The 24,740-nt window shown below is 33.8% G+C and overlaps 1 protein-coding gene across 1 annotated transcript in view; it reads left to right on the forward strand.

Moving 5' to 3' along the window:
• Positions 1 to 215: 215 nt before the first annotated feature.
• PPARGC1A (PPARG coactivator 1 alpha) overlaps positions 216 to 24,740 on the forward strand; it is a 136,245-nt gene continuing 111,720 nt past the window's right edge. The window contains exons 1-2 of the mRNA XM_053704092.1: positions 216 to 368; positions 3,572 to 3,751. Of these exons, the coding sequence (XP_053560067.1) occupies positions 321 to 368; positions 3,572 to 3,751 (228 nt within the window). The 5' untranslated portion in view covers positions 216 to 320. The remainder of the gene's footprint in view (positions 369 to 3,571; positions 3,752 to 24,740) is intronic.

Here is a 24,740-nt window from a genome sequence, read left to right on the forward strand (position 1 = left end):
ATGGGTTAACCTCTCCTTCTGGTCGGGAAGCCAGAAGAATGCAGCAGGCAGGGTAACGGTTAAGGAAAGAGATACACTGTAGCACTGCCTCTATGTGACGTCACGCTTACAGCAGCAGCAGCATTGCCCAGGCATAAGGAGGGGAGGTAGAGTGACAGACCAGCCTACTTTTTAATAGCTTTGTCATGTGACTAGGAACAGTAGTAAGACAGGTGCCTTCAGTTCAGGCTCAGTAAGGGGCTAGTTGCCTGCATGAGTGCGAGCTCTGTGTAACTGTGGATTATACTTCCCAAGGTTTACTGCCGTCATTCAGGGGCTGGATGGCGTGGGACATGTGCAACCAGGACTCTGTATGGAGTGACATAGAGGTGGGCTATCAATTGCATATTTTATATATTGCTTTGCTTATTTATTATTAATTTTATTTATTTGATTACATAGATATTATTTCTGCAATTTGCAAAATGTCCAGTGGCACCATAAATGCAACCGGACAAGATATTTCCTGAAGTGATTTATATATATATATATATATATATATATATATATATATATATATATATATATATCTATATATATATATATATATATATATATATATATATATATATATATATATATATATATATATATATATATATATATATATATACTCATACATATATACATACATACATGCACACATATACACACACACATATACACACACACATACACACACACACACACACATTTATATATATTTATAAGAAATTGCTTTTACTTGTGTGATGCTTTGAGTCAAAGATTAGCTGCTGTCATCGGTGTCTGTTGCAGTTGGAAACTATTTGCATGTGCCTGGCTGGCTCTACAGTCACATGCAATATGTATGCTCTAAGAAGATATTGATATGAATCAGTGTCTGAAGTCTTTCCAGTGGCCTGGTTGGAAATCTGCCAATTCTATTTATATGACAATTAACTTAAAATAATCTCAGATATTAGTGCTTGCATACTTTGAATTTGCATGCCTTTCTTTGTAATTCTAATTGCTTTCGATGCAATGCAAAATCATCAGCATAATGGATAGATCCAAACTGTTGTACTGTATGTACTTCTATATAATAATAAATAATAATAATAATAATAATAATATTTATTTACTAGCAGTTTTGGGCACACACCTGTGGTTTATATAATTGATCTATGTATTTATTTTATGCAAGCTGATCAGCTGTTTTATTTTTCGATACTGCTATTATAATAGAGCAAAAGAAATAGGAGGCGTATGATGTGCAAGATGCTGCTGCATGTGTAAAAATAGGTAGCAATACATCAAATCTACAGCTTCTGCTGGCTACAATTCATAAAGAAAAAAAGCAAGCAGTTCTCTACTATTCCCTGGTGTATGATGTATAAAAAAAAGGTTATTCTAGAATTCTGCATGTGTGCAGTCTACCCATCGGAGCAATATTACTAGCTTAAGCATCATATAAGTCTTATAAAACTTTGTAGGTCTAATTAAAATGTAGTCTTAAAATGAAATGGAACAATAGATGTGAGATTAGGCTGCAATATAACATAAATATATATTACATGCGTGAATGCAGAGAACTAGGAATCCCCTTAAGCATTTGGGATCTGTTAGACTTGGGTGGAGAAAATATTTGGTGGTACTGTAGGAAATATGTGAAATGTATATAGAATGCATTGCATTATCAGGCAAGATTGTAAAATAATGAACTGCTTGCTCCAAAGTCTTAATTGTTTCTGAGTATCCTGTATGTTGTTATCTTGCTCAGTATGGGTCTCAGCTGTTTTATCTTGATATTTCCATCATGCATTATTCCTGATGCTGTTAAAAGCTGATTTAGAAAGAGCCTGCATGGAAATATGGAAGATTTATTTCTGTAAACCAATGATTGCAAGCAACATTTCAACAGCTATTGATCCTATAATCACTAAGATTCCGATTTTTTTTTTCCTATCAGTATCCTAACCGGTATAAAAAATGTATAAAAGCATTAACTTGTGCTACAAAAGATGAATATATGTCTGCTTTTTGGTAATCAAGGCATGGCTGTATAATTCTTATATACTGTTATAAAGACTAAGGAAGAAGGCTGTATACTTGTGAGAATTGCTATCTGTCCACTGGATAAATAGGGTGTACTGATGATGTTCATTTTAATAGAGGCCCACATAGCTCAGGTGAAAATCTCAGATATTTCTCTCTTTAATGAAGGTGATGTGCTCTAATCTTAGAGTAATTAAAACAAGGGGAACGATAGGGGCATTTTGCAATACACATTGCAACAAGTTTGTCATTAATTTTTAACACAGTGCTTCAAAGAATGGAAAAAAAGGGTTAAAATAAACTACTCCCTCCCCGTTAACTCTCTCCTGCCATGGTTTAGAAACATATAATGTACAGCTACACATTATAATAATCCCCCCCAGAAATGAAATGTAGGCCTTTGTCTGTTGGCGCTTAGCCATGGGATATATATATATATGTGTGTGTGTATATATATATATATATAACGGTTAGTGGGGAATTAACAATAATTGTAATACTTCATTCTTATCACCAGAGTAGTTAACCTAATTTATTGCTTCTTTCCTTCACATAGAAAAGTCTGTTCAATTGAAATGATGCATAGTAATTATTTTCGTGTTAAACATTCAGGCCTCCTAAATCATAGTAGTTATGTTTGTGGTATAGATGTGATATAGTTGGCCTATGTTGATTTCAATAAGATAGTTAATGTTGAAATTGATAAGCACCTGTTACAGATGTAGAGGGTATCATCATGACAAGTAAAGACAGAAAAGAGTGTCAAAGCTGGCTGTCACCTAAAGGCCAGATATAAATTAACAAGAGAGACGTTTCTTAGCAATATAACCCCGATATCTGAGATTACAAGAGTAATGATAGCATTCATAAACATTGATTATATTATCATGTCATTATTGACAGGTTTTAGTGTATTTGTAACCAAGAAGTCTTTCAGTATTGATGTTTTCCTTTTAAGATCTTTTATGTGTTTTTTGTTTTCTAACCTTAAAGTTTATTATATTTAAATATGCATCAGATGAAGAAAGCAGTTTCGTTTTAGATGCCTAGTCATTAGCATCACTTTTAATTAACCTTATCCACAAAAGACAACGGTAATTGATTTATAGAATCAACTTTCTCCCATGTCTACTAGATCCTGTAATCTGATTATTGCGTCGAACAGAAAAATACATTCAACCAGTTACTTTCTAGAAATACATTTCAATGAATCAGTATATATCTCTTGTGGTTAATAACAAATGATGTTTAGTCAAATATTAAAATATGACTGCAATACTGTTTCAACTGACCCTTGCTTGATAGTTTATGGAACGTGGCATTGAGCCATATCCTGGAAAGACATTTTGATGGGCATGGCTGAAGGATTTCTTAATCTGGATAACATCCAGGCTTTTTAATCGTAGAGTAACCTTGGTGGCGAAAGCATAAAATACTGGATCAAAGATTAAGGCTGATCACATGTTGGCAGTTTATTAAATTCCTCAAGTTTAATTTTTTTTTTTTTACCCTACAGTGTGCTGCGTTGGTTGGTGAAGACCAGCCTCTTTGCCCAGATCTCCCGGAACTTGATCTCTCTGAACTTGATGTCAATGATTTGGATGCAGACAGCTTTTTGGGTGGACTAAAGTGGTACAGCGACCAATCAGAAAACATTTCCAATCAGTACAGCAGTGAATCGTCAAACATATTTGAGGTAAGGTAATTGCTTGCGCCAACAAGCTTCATGTTGTTTACAATCTTGTTTATCTACAGAGATAAAAAATAGCTTCTTGGCCACAAACCAACTTTTGTTACAGTGGAAGCAGCGGATCAATTAATAGCCCTGCTGTATTTTATTAATGAACAATGTTGACACACAGTGTTGGGGAATCTATTTAAATGCAGATGTTGAAGGACAGACCAAATTTGTCTCCACAGCATGTGATGATGAAGCTCCCACCATTTTGATGCTATTTAAACATTAAATGTAAATCTTCAGAAAAATGCTTAAATATTGGATTTGGAAAATGTATATGCATAATTCTTTTATCAACGGCAAACATTTCAATAATATCTGTGTAACTATGATAGGACTGGTATACCCATACAATGAAGGTTATTACCAATAGATTTCCTTGTAATCTAAAACACACATTTTATTTTGGATTGCTGAGTTCTTGAAGCCTGCAAAATTATGGAGGACAATTTTGATGGCAAAAACAAAACAAAACAAAACAGACCAAAAGAACAATAATTATGTCATAAAATATTGTGAAATGATTTTATTTATCTTTTAAATAAACTTGGATGAATTTACAAATATCATAGTTATAAAATGCAGTATTGCTGATGCTCCCAAAAAATGTCTTGATTCTAGAGAGATTTTGCAGGGTCACTGGTTGGGCAAATGAATTGTGGCCTATTAAAGGGACATTGTAGTACAGAGGGAATATGGAACCCTAGCTAGCCATGGGGACGATTACATTCCTTTAGAAAATGCATCTAATGGTTTTTCTACAAAATTCACCATTAAAGTCTATGGGGATTTTTTGTAGTTAATTCATTTAAAAAAAACATTTCTAAAGAATTGTGATTGACCCTTGTTTACACTTATAGGCACAGTCCTGCTTGGGATCTGCAAGCCTTACAGATGCTGAGCAAAACATGGCTGGAGGGCCAATCTGGAGCGGCAGTGACACAATCCACCAATCACTGGCTATGTTCTGTTTGGGAGCTGCAATGGTTGCAGCCACTGAGTGGGGCTTTGCCTATGTGCATACATCCTTGTAAGGCTTAAATGCATAATAGGTTAGATTCTGTAATGTAAAACTGACATGCTCTGACAAATTAGAGCATTTAAATGTTGCAGTAGTATATTCCTTTAACCCATATATATGTTTGTGTTCATTCCTATGTGTTATTGCTTTTATTTAACCATTGGCTCTAACTTTAGATTGTGTATAATAAAGAAAACATATGAGCAGGGCCTATTTGCAATATGGTTTTTTAGACTCACATGTTAGCAGTGGTGATTCAGTAGTGTATCATGATATATATATATATATATATATATATATATATATATATATATATATATATATATATATATGTGGAACCTTTCACTTTAATACGAAATTGCTGTTTTCAACCATTCCCTCTAATACTAGTGGCCACTAGAGCTTGCTGGTAATTAGTCATGGACCAGCTCAGATTATAGGCTGCTGCCAGAAAGTGCAATTATTGATTTATGCCTCAGCCTCACAACTTTGGAGAAAGAGGATCCCGTATGGAGACATTGACAAATAGGGTCTACTTTCATGTCTAATGTGGAATGCCTTACAAGGCAGCTGCCTCAATTGTTGCCCTTGAACTTCACCAATGTTTCCTTTGTCAGTGTAACATTATACTGGCATGAAAAAAACAGAAGACAACTAGGACAGATACCTCAGCACACGCCTTACTAATATTACAGTAGTCAGTGGATTAAAAAAAAAGGCTGAATGGAACCCGAAGGTGCCTTTTTAAAACTATTTTATTCCTAATAGTCATGTAAAGTAAGTTTCATTGCTAGATATATAACAGGCTGGATTTTTTGTAAGAATCAAATTCATTTCTTAAATATTTTTTGAATGTGTTTATTTTTGATGTTTCATATTCATGATAGAAAAACCAGTGCTTTCCATGTCTCTTAAAAGGGACCTTTAACACTACATTCTGCTAGGTAGAATGATGTATTCAATGCAAAGGTTAGCCAGAGAATAATATGCATTATGTAGCTATATCTTTTACATTTTATTACTTGTTTAGGTATTGAAAAAATGTAGTGTAAAGTTTTAGTGTTCATAAAGCTATGGGAGCTGCCATGTTATAACCTAGGTTTCCTTGTCTGTTGAGGCCAATTAGGAACAGCTATAAATGGGTCACAAGAGTTTGCAACCAATGATTATGCGGGATATAGCAGTATTAAGTATAGAGACTGCATTTACATTTTTGACATGAATTAAAAAGACCATAAGCTTCTGAATTAAATTATAGGAAAAGTGGACAAAATAAATAGTGAAACCATAGTGTAAAGTTTTATTTTTCTTACTACATATACTGTAAACATTTTATTTTAAAAGACCACTAAATATAGTAGAATTGCATAATTATCAAGTGCATAATAAAAAAGACAATGCAATAACACCTACTCTGAATTTGAAATAAGCAGTAGATTTTTTTTTCAGGCAAATTTATTTTTTCTTCCATTTCCAGCCCCCTTGTATCATGTGACAGACATCATCCAATCATAGACTAGTATACGTATACCCTGTAAACTTGTGCACATGCTCAGTAGGATCTTGTTCCCCAGAAAGTGTGCAAATAAAAATACTGTGCAAAATTTGATAATGGAAGTAAATTGGAAAGTGCCTTAAACCTGCATGTTCTTTCTGAATCTTAAATGTTTATTTTGACATGAGTGTCCCTTTAAATTCTTGAATTGTTTAATATACTGACACCAGTGCTAAGAAACAATGTGTTGTTATTACAGGTTGACATGGGTACGGTATAAATCAATAGATCAAAGTGAAGGCATTAACCAGTTATTTGCCAGAGTGAGCTGCAGCACATTGATAGGCAATCTGTTAAAGTCCTCTTTGACAGCTAAATTACCCCTTTCCTTTAATCTGCTTGATTATGTTTTTGTTTGTTTCCTTTTTTTTTTTTACAGAAATTTAGTAAATTGCTTGCTATTAGTGCTCATGTTGGCTATTATTAATTAAATGAAATATCATAATAACAGTTGGCTGTAAAGATCGTAAATTGCAATGAGTTACTCAGTATAGATAAAGGGCTCAGAGTTTATGCATTGTAACCATTAAATTATTAGTGTGTTTTATCTATATTGACAGAGAATTGATTATTGCATTAATCTGTACAATAGTGTAATGATCTCCACACACAGGGCATTATTAAACACTCCTGTTAAGTCAGCTGTGTACCCCTATCATCCATTCTAATTATGTCCTTTGCATTCCTTATGCACTTTGTCCTACACTGGTTCGTGTAATTTTAAATCACATGTGTCACATACCAAAGCCTGGGCTGCTTCTCCCTGCTGTATCTATGCAGCACCGGCTACAGCCAGTGAGAGGCCAGTTAGTACCAGAGACTATGGAATTAAATATATTTTAGAAGGAAGGTGGGTGCCTTAGCTGGCTGCACAGTGAGAGAGAAAAAAGCAAGTCACAAGACTCAGACATACAGGTATAACAACAGGTGCATTGTCCGCACACAGTAACTAGGGAATCTGCACTTAACGCACAGTGGAGACGTATACAATAACCATCTTTGTCAGATTCATGGTTTAGAAAGCTTAGGAACAACTTGCACTTTAATGATTTCAGAACCTCTTGTTCCAGCAACTTTGACCCAGACGTGTATTTTTGTGTGTTTCAGAAAGTCAGTACACATAGTCACATCAAAATATATTGGGAAACTTTTTGTTTACTGAAATGTATAGGGACACTGCAGAATTGTTTGTTAATTATCAAAACTGCTCCTAAAGCACTAAATGTATCCTAAGCAGGTTCCATAAACTTTGCAAAAGTTTAAACGTTTGTGCTCTGTATAAATTCACTTGGAGTTCGTTCCCCTGTGGGTACACATTACATTGGCTTAGTGATGATATAAGCATTTAACTACAATGTCTGTGGCTCTGTGCAAGTAGGTCATGTTAAGAGCACTGTTAAGATAATACTGTTTTTCACTGAATTGTATTTATACATACACGCGTGCAAACACACACACAGATACAGCACACAACTACACACAGAAACACACTCTTACACACTCATACAGTTGCATACACTAACATTCACATACACACACACACACACACACAAATACACACTGTTACACACACATACACTTGCATGCAATAACATTCATACACAACACACACACAGATACACACTCTTACACACTCATACAGTTGCATACACTAACATTCACATATACACACAAATACAAACTGTTACACATACACTCATACACTTGCATACAATAACATTCATACACAACACACACACAGATACACACTCTTACACACACATACACTTGCATGCAATAACATTCATACACAGATACACACTCTTGCACACACATACAATCATAGACTTGCATACAATAACATTCATATACACACACAGAGATACACACACAACTACACACTGAAACACACTCTTACACACACACATACACTCATACATTTGCATACACTAACATTCATATACACACACAGAGATGCACACACAACTACACACTGAAACACACTCTTACACACACATACACTCATACATTTGCATACACTAACATTCATACACAACACACACACAGATACACACTCTTACACACACATACACTTGCATGCAATAACATTCATACACAGATACACACTCTTGCACACACATACAATCATAGACTTGCATACAATAACATTCATATACACACACAGAGATACACACACAACTACACACTGAAACACACTCTTACACACACACATACACTCATACATTTGCATACACTAACATTCATATACACACACAGAGATGCACACACAACTACACACTGAAACACACTCTTACACACACATACACTCATACATTTGCATACACTAACATTCATATACACACACAGAGATACACACACAACTACACACTGAAACACACTCTTACACACACACATACATTTGCATACACTAACATTCATATACACACAACACACACACACAGACACACACACAGAAAACACAAACACACACAAATACACACTTTTACACACACATACACTTATACATTTGCATGCAATACCATCATATACACACAACATACAGATACACACTCTTACACACACATACAGTCATACACTTGCATACAATAGCATTCATACACAACACAAACACAGATACACACTCTTACACACACATACAGTCATACACTTGCATACAATAGCATTCATACACAACACAAACACAGATACACACTCTTACACACACATACAGTCATACACTTGCATACAATAGCATTCATACACAACACAAACACAGATACACACTCTTACACACATATGTACGCATGCACTTGCATACAATTACATTCCTATTATACTGTACACACACACATGCACAGATATACACTCACACATAGAGCACATAAACATACACAATAATTAGAATATAGGTTATATCAGCATATTCATAGATATTAGATTCATTTTGAATGGAAATGACTAATTTAGTGAGACAAATATATCCAATATTGCTTGAATTACAATAAGTATATTTGACAAAATCTGGAAAGAAAATAGAGCAGATGCGTGAAAAATTAGATACAAGATACAAATTACAGAGTTCTCTTTTTTTCCTATCTTTTAAACCACTGTTTAAAGTAACTGATAAAGTTGTGAAATGTTGTTCTGAACTTAGATGTTTTTTTTTATTTGCTTTGACATGGCTAATTCATGGTTAATTGTTTTGTTTTGTTTTTTGTTTATTTTAGTCTAGCTTAGTCTTTGTCACTAATAGTTAACCTATAGCACTGAACGGGTTAAACTTGTCCTGTGGCCGAGGCAGGATTTGGCCTTCCCTAAAACTGCCTGTAGCATTGTTATTTTGTCAACCAGCAGGTGTCACCCTGTAATCAGTCTCTCTATAGGGTGCTGAGTCAACATAGCTCACAAGCATTCTCGCTTAGGAATCCAATATAAGGCTATTGCTTTGCATCTAGAGAGCTTGAATATTTCTCAGTAGCTTTCAGGGATTGTGCTTTTACATAACTGGAAAAGCAATGCCTGTTTGATCATGTGCAGAATATTCATTAGAGCAAAAATACTTTATTGTTTTTACTGATGATTAAAATGGGACAAGCTAAAGATATCTGGGTACAGCATTTTGTTAAGTTTGGCAAAAGAACAATTGGTTGGAATGAATATATTTGTGTCAAATAATTTTCTACAATGACATTGACAGTTCTTTTGTAACATTATCAGAGGTAGTTTATATAAAAGTAGATTATACATATTCTGTATATCTGCCAGTTTTGTTACTATTGCATGTTACTCATTTTCAGTTTTTCAGCCAAAGTTTGATTAATGAATTACTAGATCTTGCGTAAAATGACTTGGCCTGGCTTTTAAATACCTTGGAATGTTTTCTCTGCAAGTCTTGTGACTAGTGTTAATGGTTTTTTAGTGAACTGAACCTCCATGGAAGGTTTTTTTTTTAGTTCGATTCCCCCCCTGGTTTTAATTTTCCTACAGGAACTATTGCCCAGGGCAGGGATACGTAATCCAAGGGGAAATGAACATCCAAAAGGAGGGGAATACTCTCACCTGCTATTACACATAAATAGATTTAACTTGAAATGAGCCATTAAATGGACAGTAAATACATTGCGATTTTTATATAAATTGTTTAGTTATGCATAGTGAAACAGCTTTGCATTATATTTTCATCAATTATTTTGCATCCCCCTGAAAACTGACCAATTTCTAATACTCAAAACTAGAAATGCACCCTGCTGACTTATAAAAGCTAACCCTGCTACATACATGTCCATCATTTACTTTCTTCTCTTGGTATCCTTTGTCAAAAAGCAGGTAGGTAGGCTGAGGAGCCTTAGCATATCTGGAGCACTATATGTCAGCAGTTTTGCTAGAATGCTTTCTAACAACGTATGTACAAACACTGCTGCCATCTTGTTCTCCAGACATTGGAACTTTTTTTTATAAAAAAGGCTCTAGCTGAATCATGAACAAAATCATATCCCTCATTTTTGCATTACAATTTCGCTTTAACAAATGTATTTCAACACTATAGTAAGATAATTACAGTACACTACTACTCAGGTAATTTGAGTTGTAACTAAATAATATGTTGTTTTGCTATAGTAACACATTTCGAAATTTTGCAGATCAATGTCGGAATACTACTATTTCATGCAAATAATCACAAAAAGAAGCTGTGCTCTACTATTATGCGTATGTTAATTGCACTATGAAAGAAACATGTTCTTGCAAGCTTAATTTGTGCTATGTTCTAACTAAGCTTTAGCTTGTTGACTCATTTACAATTATACCCTTTTTTGTAAGTTAGCTTCCCAAGATCTGTTTTAATGATACTATATTTAAAAGAAAAAACAAAGTAATACAATAGATATATATATTAGTTTTAGGTTCCATTGTGTTTATTTATTGTTGATATACATCATTTTCAAGCATTTGCATTCATTTCTTGCAGAATATACAACATTCGCTGATCTATTGATCCATGTGGCATACAAGCAGTGGAATCAATATAAATGCATATATTGTTTTCTTAAGTCTTTGCTACTTGGTTTTTGATGATGAGCAATGCATTATTTTTTTTATATATATAGGCTATTTTTATACAATGTTATTTGAAACTAGTAAATAAAACTATTACTCAGACTACATATAGCTAGTATTATAAACCACATAAAAAAATATTCTTTATCACTGTATTTAAAGGGATACTAAACCCAATTTTCTTTCTTTAATGATTCAGATAGAGCATGGAATTTTATGCAACTTTCTAATTTACTCCTATTATCAATTTTTCTTCATTCTCTTGCTATCTTTATTTAAAAACAGGAATGTAAAGCTTAGGAGTCGGCCCATTTTTGGTTCAGAACCTGGGTTACGCATGCTTATTGGTGGCTAATGTAGCTACCAATAAGCAAGTGCTATCCAGGGTGCTGAACCTAAAATAGGCCAGCTCCTAAGGTTTACATTTTTGCTTTTTAAAGAAAGATAGCAGGAGAACGAAGAACATTTGATAATAGGAGTAAATTAGAAAGTTGCTTAAAATTGCATGCTCTATCTGAATCATGAAAGAAAAAAATTGGGTTTAGTGTCCCTTTAACCTTTTTAGCAGATTTGTTTCAAAGGATATTAGGAGTAAGGAGCTAGCCATTACAACAGTGAGTTAAATACCTTTTAAAATGGATCAATAAACAATTGCAAGATTATTTAATGCAGTCACTCGGCCACTGGATTATTATGGACTGTTATTAATATTACCCCTGCTGACAAAGGCTCACAGTTATATCCTGACTATTAGACTGGTAACTTATTGCTCTGTGTTTAATTATTGGGTAGCATTATTCTACCCCTTAGTTTAAAAAAGCCACAATTAGGTTAACTTCCTAGCAGCATACCAGAATCTACGTTAAATGCAAACTAAATCGGTCCCAGGGAGACAATTCAACACTAAATTCAGTGAGAACATTTGTGCTATATTACACAAATCACTTTTATTGAAATTCAAATCCTACTAAACGTTGCACGTGATTCAAATGTTAAATGACTCAGTGCATTGCGCAATGCAAAACTGTCTTTGTAATGACGTTTTCCGTTGCCAAAAGACATTTGGATTCGCATTTGGTTCCAGTATTACAAAATATGGAAAGGTGAGGTTCTAATTATGAAAACAAAAATTTCTGTGTAATTTATACTACAAATTGCCATTCCTTAAGATTCATGAAAAGTGAACCAGTAAGAACCCACCCCAACAAGGTCCTAAAGAACTGTGTTTATGGGATAGTGTGCTTTTATTGGGCTGGTTTAAAAGACACAAGGCATTGTAATTTGTTCAATAAATAACAAACAAAAACGATGCTGATTCCAGTTATCAAACTTTACAAGAATAATAAAACACTTAAATGTAGCTGTAAAAAAAGGTTACAACTGTCTGAAGTTAACTTCATTGAGTTTACATTTAATGTGTTCTGATAGTTTACATATTTTTTTTTTAAGTTCTTGTTTTTATTATTGAGAGGTTTAACGGAATACAAGCATTTTCATATATGTATGTATTAAATTGTCATTTCATTATATGAGCTCCCAGCATTTTTTTAACCCTTTTGTTCCTATGAGAGGGTTGCAAGATACCTGGCACCTGAGTTAAAACCAAGTCTTGGACTGCGTTTGATTTGTTAATTCCCCTAATATACTTGCAAATTATTATATTAATACATTATATTATATTTAAAATGATATCTATAAATAATATGGATAATAACGTATGATATAATGGTAAGTGGGGAGAGAAAAAGCAAATTAGTTAGTGTGCAAATAAAATATGCAATAATGCACAACTAAAATGTTTTAAGTTGTTAGATCTCTATAAATTTTGCAAATTATGTGATAAAATACCCTCTAAGCAGTTAAAGAAATTGCTAAAGCCCCTATCAGAAATTGAACACATTGCAGCTGCTGAACATAAAATGGCCAGTGATTGGCAGATACATACGTATGCTGCTCCTAATTGGCTTTTCATGCTTGGGAGTTGCAGTTTGCTGCTTTGGAGTGGGACTTTAGCTATGTGTCTAATTTGTTTGCAGGGGTAAAGGGACACTAAATGCAATTTTTTTTTCTTTCATAATTCCGATAGAGCATGCAATTTTAAGCAACTTTCTAATTTACTCCTTTTATCAATTTTTCTTCATTCTCTTGCTATCTTTATTTTAAAAACAGGAATGTAAAGCTTAGAAGCCGGCCCATTTTATGTTCAGCACCCTGGATAATGCTTGCTTTTTGGTGGCTACATTAAGCCACCAATTAGCAAGCGTAACCCAGGTTCTGAGCCAAAAATGGGCTGACTCCTAAGCTTTGAATTCCTGCTTTTAAAATAAAGATAGCAAGAGAACAAAGAAAAATTGATAATAGGAGTAAAGTAGAAAGTTGCTTAAAATTTCATGCTCTGTCTGAATCATTAAAAAAAAAACTGGGTTTTGCTTCCCTTTAATCCCATAATTATAAGAACAATACTAAGGCAATAATTAAAGCATTTCATTTTCGCATTAGAATGTTCCTTTAAACTAAAAAGCACGTCTTTTGTTTTAGTCACCTGCTAGAGTTGTGTGTGCTGAGTGCCCTAGCAAGAAGCAGTATGTCAGAACATCTAATAATATTTGCTCGACTGTTGCATAATGTTACCAACAGCTAAATGTGTAGTGATACAATGTCAGTGGGGTACCACATACAGTCCTTATGTAAACGTATCATAACATATCTCAGTATTGGCAGTCGGAGGCTACTGGTCATCTGTTGGGGCTCATTTTGACAAGGGATATATAATTAAAACATCCCTATGGAAAAATATGAGTGACATGATTAGTTACAAGTTGGTTGCACATTTGCAAACCCACCTGTGATGCTACCCTATCTCCACCTGTATAGCTGTGTATATATATATATATATATATATACTTGTATAACACATATATTTACTCAACTGCTGAGTGTTGCTTTTAAATGGACATTGACTAGTAAATAAATGTTATTTATAGTGAGGCAATGCTTAGCATGAAAATAAGATTCAGAAGCTTTTTAAAAAAATTATCTTAGTTGTTTAAATATTTGAAGTTTTTTTTTAGTTTCTATAAAGTAAGGGAAGTCACCCTGTTGAAACATAGGTTTTCCCTATCTAATCTCTACTGCTGAGGGCAATTAGGGGCAAATAATGACTGTTATATTAACTATATTTATTGGAGTTTAAAGTCCCTTTAATAGTATTCTATTTCACACAGACATTGTTTGCACAATTTATCTTCCCTAACACTGGATAAGAGAAATATGATGGCACCCATTACTTTATATAAACTGTGGAATTGAAAAGCCTGCAAGATAAATTGACAAAATAAATAATGCAATTATATTGCAACTTTTTTTTCTACAAATAATTACACATTTTATAGTACAATTTCAGATGCACGTAGGACTTTTTTATTTCTTCAACAATTTCTTCTTTCAGTGCACAGCTTGAAGCTAAATTTTCCAAATAACTGCATATCAATGAATTGCAACCCTCTTTGCTGGCGTACAGGTTAAAGGGATATGAACCCCAGAGCTTTTCTTTCATGGTTCAAATAGAACATACAGTTTAAAACAACTTTTGTTATTTACTTCTATTATCAAATTTGCTTAAAGGGATACTAAATCCAAAATTTGTATTTCATGATTCAGATAGAGCATGCAATTTTAAGCAACTTTCTAATTTACTTCTATTATTAAATGTTCTTCATTCTCTTGCTATCTTTATTTAAAAGCAGGAATGTAAAGCTTAGGAGCTGGGCCATTTTTGGTTAAGAACCTGGGTAACACTTTCTTATTGGTTGGCTGAATGTAGTTACCAATAAGCAAGCGCTATCCAGGGTGCTAAACCTAACATGAGCCAGCTCCTAAGATTTACATTCTTGCTTTTTAAATAAAGATAGCAAGAGAATGAAGAAAAATTGATAATAGGAGTAAATTAGAAAATTGCTTAAAGGGACAGTCAAGTCCAAAAAAAAACTTTCATGTTTTAAATAGGGCATGCAATTTTAAACAACTTCCCAATTTACTTTTATCACCAATTTTGCTTTGTTCTCTTGGTATTCTTAGTTGAAAGCTAAAACTAGGAGGTTCATGCTAATTTCTTAGACCTTGAAGACTGCCTCTAATCTGAATACATTTTGACCACTAGAGGGCATTAGTTCACATGTTTCATATAGATAACATTGAGCTCATGCACATAAAGTGACCTAGGAGTGAGCACTGATTGGCTAAACTGCATGTCTGTCAAAAAGCTTAGATACAAGATAATTACAGAGGTAAAACGTGTATTATTATAACTGTGTTGGTTATGCAAAACTGGGGAATGGGTAATAAAGGGATTATCTTTCTTTTTAAACAACAAAAATTCTGGTGTTGACTGTCCCTTTAAAATTGCATTCTCTTTATGAATCATGAAAGAAAAAAATTGGGTTTAGTATCCCTTTAATTCTCTTGGTATCTTCTGTAAAAGGAGCTGCAATGCACTACTGGGAACTAGCTGAACACATCGGGTAAACCAATGATAAGAGGCATATATTCACAGCTGCCAATCACCAGCTAGTTCCCAGTAATACATTGCCACTCCTGAGCATGCATAGGTGTGCTTTTCAACAAAGCATACCAAAAAAACAAAGCAAATTAGAAAACAAAAGTTAATTGGAAGTTGTTTGTAATTGCATGCTCTATATGAATCGGAAAGTTTAAATTTGACTTTACTATCCCTGTAATTTCACAGGATATATAACGGCAGTTTATAGTCTGTGGCTGCCATACTGGACTTGCATTATTTAAAAGTGCCTTTATAAGCTAAATCATACTAAGAACATTTGACATTCACCGTGTTCTTGATTTAGCAAGTGCTGAACGTTTAAACAAACAAAACTATATGTATTAGCCTGAAAAAGAAGAAAAAGGACAATTAACGTAACAGCTTATATCGCATGATAGCATGCATGGCTCTGTGCCAAATCTAAGCACATGATCAGAAAAGTGCAAATGTGCCTTTAGTTCAATCCAGCTATACAGACATTCCATAGTACTTGCCAGCTGTTTCTCTGAACAGAGCAAGGTTTAAAGTACTCTCTGTATCTGTCCCCTCGGTTTACGTTAGTAAATATGCTCATTTTCGCAATAAGTTTTGCTTTACGCTTTGTCAGAAAGGTAAGTTACCTATTGAAGTGGTCAAACAAGCCGAACAAAGCAGACACATATCTGTTTGTAAAGCAACATAAAGTGAAAAAAGGAAACGAAAAAAGCAATTTGCTACAACGCTGGAATAAGTCGCATATAAAGCAGCTGTATATAAGAGGAATCCCTATTTCCTCAAATATACAAATTGACAAGGGGAGATTTCTAGTATGGGTATTTTAAAACTGAGTTTCAAAAAACTAACTAGCAAATCAATACAGCTGCGCTGCCCAAAAACAGCTTAAAGGGACAGTCAACCATAGAATTGTTATTGTTTTAAAAGACAGATAATCCCTTTATTACTCATTCCCCAGTTTTGCATAACCAACACAGTTATATTAATGTACTTTTTACCTTTGTGATTACCTTGTATCTAGGAACCTTCTTCCAGCCCCCTGATCACATGACTGTGACTGTTTATTATCTATTGTCTTAAATTTAGCATTGTATTGTGCTAGATCTTAAATAACTTTCTGTGCCTGAACACAGTGTTATCTATATGGCCCACATGTACTTTCTGTCTGTTTGTGTTGAAAAGAGATTTAAAAAGCCTGTGATAAGAGGCAGCCCGCAAAGGTTTAGAAATTAGCATATGAGCCTACCTATGTTTAGTTTAAACTAAGAATACCAAGAGAAAAAAGCAAATTTGATGATAAAAGTAAATTGGAAAGTCAATTAAAATTAAAAGTCCTATCTGAATAATGAAAGTTTAATTTATACTTGACTGTCCCTTTAATACATGCAGTATCTGGCTAATTAAAATAGCAGTTAATTCTGGTTAGTATAATATAACAATACTGGTAAATATAAAATAAATTGGTACATTTATTGTCATACAAATTTCATAAAAGATACAAAAATCTTATAAAATATACAATGTGCACATGCAATAAAATACAAGACACAGCAACATATAAAAACATATACAAAACCAAAAAAGGATCAAAGATCTGACAAGCAGTTCACAATGTTAATAAGCAGGTCGGCAAGTCCTTCAAACTGTTAGGTTAATTAGTATTGCAGTAAAGTTGGTATGCAGTGTCGAGTTTGCAGTATGATTCAATGCTGCAGACATAGAAAAAAGACAGAAAAGTCCTTTTAAACAAGCAAGTCAGATTCAGGGGCTAAGGTGTACATTTATTTTACACCATAAGCCAAGATGAAAGACTCCTAAGCCAATCTGCATCCTCGGCTCTATCTCCACTCCGCTACCTGAATTCTCCAAAGAGCGGAAAGAAGGAAACACCCAACATTTGTTTACAGTAGTTTGAAAAGTATGGCTGTGTGAGTCTAATTTGACTACGGTGGCCCCAATAGCTCAAAAAACAGAGCAACGCGTTTCGGCTGGTGACAGCCTTTTTCATGCATCTTTTTAGAGAGAAAGGGGGCGCCAATGTGCAAGTTAATTGAACAAAATGTTAAACACATAACGAAACATAGCATAGATATAGGGTGCAATATTGCTTTGAACCTTAATATCTAGAAACCATAACTATATAGTGTGAACATATACAATACATATAATTTTCTCCTTAGCAGGCACAAGTGCAAAGAAGAAAATTTTACAGGAAAAACACCAATCCATCCAGAGAATCTATTCATATCAGAACAATGATTAAAACTACCTTTAGAAAACCTTTAAAAATCTTTTTAACAGAAAGAGGAACTTGATCTTCCAGAAAACACTATATTAAGAATTATATGTATTGTATATGTTCACACTATGGGGTCTATTTATCAAAGCGTCAATCTTAGTGCATTCGCCGGCATCAATACGCTCGCCAGACATTGCTGACGCGGATCTGAATACGATACCCTTTATAAAAAAAGCCGTCAAAAACACACGCGTCAAGTACGGTGCGATGAGTATCGGACTGGTGTTAACTAACAGTCATCAATGTCGCCGTATTTCAGGTTTTTCCCAACTTTATTTATACCATTTCATTACTGTCCATGAACAAGCACATTTCTCTTAAGCTAATATTTTATTTTGTAACTGTTAATGTTCAAGAAATAGCTACATTTATACGTCAACAAACAATATCTCACAGAAAGTTATTTTTTATATTTATTTGTTATACAAAAAAATCTGTTATATGATACTTTCACATAAATTAATGTGTATTTGTATTTCTAAAAGTTATGATATGCTTTTATCTCATATTTTTTTTATAAATGATTGTTAATGCTAAAATGTGCACATATATCTCTGCACATACTTGTGTGTTTATATATATATATATATATATATATATATATATATATATATATATAGTGTGTGTGTGTGTGTGTGTGTATGTTATGTCAGAAATCTTTTGCAAACATATTTACATGTCCCTAAATTCCTTTTTTTTTTCTAAACAATGTTGTCTTTCATATCTCTGTGTTTATTTATACCACTATATGTATATATTGTAAATGTATTATTCTGAGCAGGAATAATTACAAATATAATATGTAATAATAGTTTCATATGTATTTATTTGCAATTAATGGACATTTTAAGTTTTCTCTCTGTATCTGTGTAACCCCTCCTGATTGCAATCTAGTTTTAAAAACCACCCCTTCACAGGTGTTATAAAATGGGCTGGCATATAAGATGACATTTCTTACTGAAAAAGAAATTCAAGAGAAGGAAGAAATACACTGAAAATAGCATGACAATAAAGAGGTGATTTTAATTTCTGCTGTATCTGAATCATGACAGTTTAATGATAGGTGGGCTATCCCTTTGAGCTATCAGTTTAAGATCATATTGAATCAAACATCAATTCGAATTTTAAAATCCTTGTCTAAAATATTACACGGTGTGTCCTAATGTCAGCATCAATGTTTATCTTTAATACTAATTTCACATATACATACTTTCAAAGTATAATACACAATGTAACAAATGGCACTAGAAGTTCTTATGAGTGATCAATGACACAAGTATCGAGCATTTTGATTCGTTAGTCATAGTTTAAAATGTATATTTGAATTTGATTGGCTGATGTCATAAATCATGTGTTTATGCAAATTCCAATCAAAAGTCGTTGAACAATTTACTAGTGTGTGGGTTGTTTAGGAGCTTGCGTCATAATTGGTGCGAAAAGTGTTGTCAAAATTGGTGCGAAGTGGAGAGTGGGACTTGTATTACATGGCTTAAACATAATCCACATAGATTTTTCACAAAAAATAAAAGTTAGCTATATTATGTTGTCTATTTCATTTTTATCTCTATATCTATTAGTGCGACAAGTTTGGGGCAAACATTTTCAACAAATTTGTAGAAATAATTTTGTCCCCTTGCTTTGTAATGAGAGACAAATTTGTAGCATAATCCATAAGTAGTAATGTATTTTTCATTTTAATCCCTATATCTATTAGTGCAACAAATGTGGAGCAATAATATTGTTTGATTTAGAAAGCGTATACAATTTTAATAAAGTTTCTAATTTACTTATATTATGTAATTAATTCTCTTGCAGCATCGAACATAAGCTTTCTGTGTTTTCAGACTCCCATTGAGTTCTATGGCATCCGCAACCTCAAAGGTGGAGGATTGAAAACTAGGTATGCTGCGTCGGAATAGAAACAAGCGTACCTGTTAAATGTTTGATAAATTGGGAAAAGTGTCAAATAGAGTGGAATGTGAATTCAAAGCATCTGTAATGACGCAAGCATCGATCTGCGTCAGATTGAAACAAGCGTACCTGTTAAATGTTTGATAAATTGGGGAAAGTGTCAAATAGAGTGGAATGGGAATTCAAAACATCTGTAATGACGCAAGCATCGTTCTGCAACGGATTGAGATTGCGGGATCGTATTTTACGTCACAAATTTAAACATTTTCCGATCTTGACGCTTTAATAACTACGGCGGATCAGTTTTGCGACAAATACGACGCGGAATTCAAGCATATTTTCAGTTGACGCTTTGATAAATAGACCCCTTAATAGTATTTATGGTCTCTAGATATTAAGGTTCAAAGCAATATAGCTCCCTATATCTATGCTATGTTTCATTATGTGTTTAACATTTTGTTCAATTAACTTGCACATTGGCGCCCCCTTTCTCTCTAAAAAAATAAAGAAAAATATATAGTTTTAGTAATTTTGTTAACGTATATTAACCCCATTAAAATTAATACTGCAAACTCGACACTGCGTATCAACTTTGCTGCAATACTAATTAACCTAACAGTTTGAAGGACTTGCCGAACTGCTTATTAACATTGTGATCTGCGTGTCAGATCTTTGATCCTTTTTTGGTTTTGGATATGTTTTTATATGTTGTTGTGTCTTGTATTTGTATGCACACATTGTATATTTTATAAGATTTGTGTATATTTTATAAAATTTGTAAGACATTAAATGTACCAATTTATTTTATATTTACCAGTATTGTTATATTATACTCTCCAGAATTATCTGCTATTTTTATTAGCCAGATACTGCATGTATTAAGCTGTATTTGGGCAGTGCAGCTGTATTGATTTTCTAGTTTTGAAACTCAGTTTTAAAATACCCATACTAGAAATCTCCCCTTATCAATTTCTAAAGCAACATACCCCGTACGTAGTACACTATGTTCTCTGCGGTGCCACACATCTAAATACAACCTGCAGTCAGCTGCCTCAGACATTTATACATAACTAGTGGGGGTATTTAATCTAATAGCCTTTTTTCCACTTCAGTTTTAAATCCATTTTGATCTCAAGTGCACATCTGTTTTAGTGAGATGTAGATTTCTTAACCTTCTGTCTGCCAGGGAACTTTTGCATCTCCTGAGTTTGACTTTAGCCTCCTTTGAGGGTGAGGGTTGAACAAAAATACATACTTTAAGAGATTAGATCATTTTCTTTTTTTCACTATTTAAAATATAATACCTCAAATGTTTTATTATGCATAGTAAAATGTAAAAAGTTTGTAGTGTTTTTTTATTATTCATTTTCTCAGTATTTCCTGTAATTGAACCCACTTTGCATGGATTTTCAGCAATAGCTTTATCCCTGGACTGCAAAACAATGAAATATTTACTTACAAAGTGACTGTTTTTAAATGTTTTTAAACATTGCAATTCAGTGTTTCAATTGCTGATATCACAAATTATTTCAATGTTCTATTAAGGAGACTATTGTCTTCTGAAGCATATCTCTAGGTCTAGGTATAAATTACAGCTTCTGGAGCTATTGTGCCTAAATATACATAGATACAAATTTAAGCCTCCATATTGCTGCCAGTGGATATATAAAAAAGATCTGTTCAACAAGCATGACGTTATATATTGTCAATATACCCCAAGAATTATGCCAAATATTAGTGTACAGTAATGTGAATGATTAAAGGGACACTAAACCCATTTTTTTTTCTTTCATGATTCAGATAGAGCATGCAATTTTAAGCAACTTACCAATTTACTCCTGTTATCGTTTTTTCTTCGTTCTCTTGCTATCTTTATTTAAAAAGCAGGAATGTGATGCATAGGAGCTGGCCCATATTTGGCTGAGAACCTGGGTTATGCTTGCTTATTGGTGGGTAAATGTAAGCCTCCAATAACCAAGTGCTGTCCATGGTTCTGAACCTAAAATGGTCTGGCTGCTAAGATTTACATTCCTGGTTTTAAAATAAAGATAACAAGAGAACAAAGAAAATTTGAAAATAGGAGTAAATTAGACAGTTGCATAAAATGGCATGCCCTATGTGAATCATGAAATACAAAAAATTGGGTTCAGTGTCCCTTTAAACGCCCCCTCCACCCCAAATAAAGTCTTGAGTAAATAATAATAGCTAAAGAAAAACAATCCTTCATTTCTCATCAGAACAGATTTTCATTTGTCATCAAAACACCATGGTTCTCAGGATATTAATTAAACTTGAGTCATATGTCTTTTGTGCCTTGGTGATTGCTTGCTAGCCTCAAAGCTCAGGGAAGTCTGCAAACTGGGCAATTTGAAGGTGCTGAACTGCAGTTGTATTGGCAACTTTTTTGTTTGCTTACAAATATATATTTGTATTTTTTTGCTCTTCTTTATATGCCACGTCCTTCTGATTTTGATACATTTAAAGGAACAGTCACATATTTGATCCTTTGTAAATGATGTTTATAAAAAGTGCTTTAGCTTTTATTGTCTTTAAAGGGACATTTTGTTGCAATATCAAAATGTTCTAATTTGTTAGAGCATTTTATTTTTAAATGGACATAAAATGCAAAATATAGGCTTGCATTAAAGGGACAGGGCACTGTAGTTTGTGTTCCTTTTAATGTGTTAAATTATTTATCTGGAGTGTATTAAATTGATTACAAATGGCTCATTTTTTTTGTCAATTTAAATAGCTCAAACTGCAAATAACCTTTAGAGGAAATTATACTCCCAGTGTGTAGGGGGAGTGATATTTACAAATTTTTTTTTTTTTTCACGTTTCCTTGCTAAGGGTACAGACAAAGATAGGTAAGCATTTCTGTGTATGGGAAATGATAAGATAAAGAGGCCCAATCGTCCTACAAGGTCAGGTTCCAAAGAGCAAAAACTGCTATTTTTTTATAAAATATAAACCTAAAGAAACAAATTTTCATACACTTTATACTACAGCTGGTATAAAAACAAAACAAAATATCTGCAAATATTTTATGACAGCAGAATTACTAATCCATAAGAAAACTTGTGCTAATTCTGTATATATTTTTCCTTCCTGGAAATCTGTGTTTAGCTGACTTGGCTGAAATGATGATTTATTTAAAAATGATCAGTGTTGCTGTCTAACATTTATAATCCTGTTCATCCCTGTGCCAAAGGTCAAAATAAGCTTTTTCACAGGGATAGGGAAATAATTCCCCTACCTTGTTAGCCATAGTTAAACCCTTGGCTGCAAAAGAAGTCAACAACACGCTGAGTGGCAGAGAGCTTGACCAATTCTGGTGCCAGCTCACCCCTGGAAATACCCATGTCCTATTTCTTAAAAGGAGAGGTGCTCGGCTAAAGGGCTATCTTCCTCTTTTTTTTGTGTGATGTGCATTGCTTATTTGGATCCTTTGGTAAGGGTCAATTTCCTGGTTCATGTGGTCTAGGCATTTAAATAGCACAAAATAGCACAAAAAAAATGGCTTCTACATTTTAAGTTGGGTCTAAGATTTTGAATTCATTTGTCAAACCCTGGCATAATATTTGCTGCCTTCTCTGGAGGCCAAAGGGTTAAATATTTCTACACTGCGCATCCTATAATTTATGTGAGCTTTGAGTTGTACACGCAAATCTATTTAATGCATATTATTCCTAACCTTGTATAACAGCCTGCCCCATAGTGCAAATTGCTACTGTTTTAGGCCATTTGTTCAAATCTTACAGCACAAAATCTCTGAATGCCGTTTAATGCGACAAATAGCTTATATTAGTTGTATTCATTAGGAAGCCTGTCAAACGAATATACAGGGAGTGCAGAATTATTAGGCAAGTTGTATTTTTGAGGATTAATTTTATTATTGAACAACAACCATGTTCTCAATGAACCCAAAAAACTCATTAATATCAAAGCTGAATAGTTTTGGAAGTAGTTTTTAGTTTGTTTTTAGTTATAGCTATTTTAGGGGGATATCTGTGTGTGCAGGTGACTATTACTGTGCATAATTATTAGGCAACTTAACAACAAACAAATATATACCCATTTCAATTATTTATTTTTACCAGTGAAACCAATATAACATCTCAACATTCACAAATATACATTTCTGACATTCAAAAACAAAACAAAAACAAATCAGTGACCAATATAGCCACCTTTCTTTGCAAAGGACACTCAAAAGCCTGCCATCCATGGATTCTGTCAGTGTTTTGATCTGTTCACCATCAACATTGCGTGCAGCAGCAACCACAGCCTCCCAGACACTGTTCAGAGAGGTGTACTGTTTTCCCTCCTTGTAAATCTCACATTTGATGATGGACCACAGGTTCTCAATGGGGTTCAGATCAGGTGAACAAGGAGGCCATGTCATTAGATTTTCTTCTTTTATACCCTTTCTTGCCAGCCACGCTGTGGAGTACTTGGACGCGTGTGATGGAGCATTGTCCTGCATGAAAATCATGTTTTTCTTGAAGGATGCAGACTTCTTCCTGTACCACTGCTTGAAGAAGGTGTCTTCCCGAAACTGGCAGTAGGACTGGG

This window comes from Bombina bombina, chromosome 2 (assembly GCF_027579735.1).
Source record: "Bombina bombina isolate aBomBom1 chromosome 2, aBomBom1.pri, whole genome shotgun sequence".
Lineage (NCBI taxonomy): Eukaryota > Metazoa > Chordata > Amphibia > Anura > Bombinatoridae > Bombina > Bombina bombina.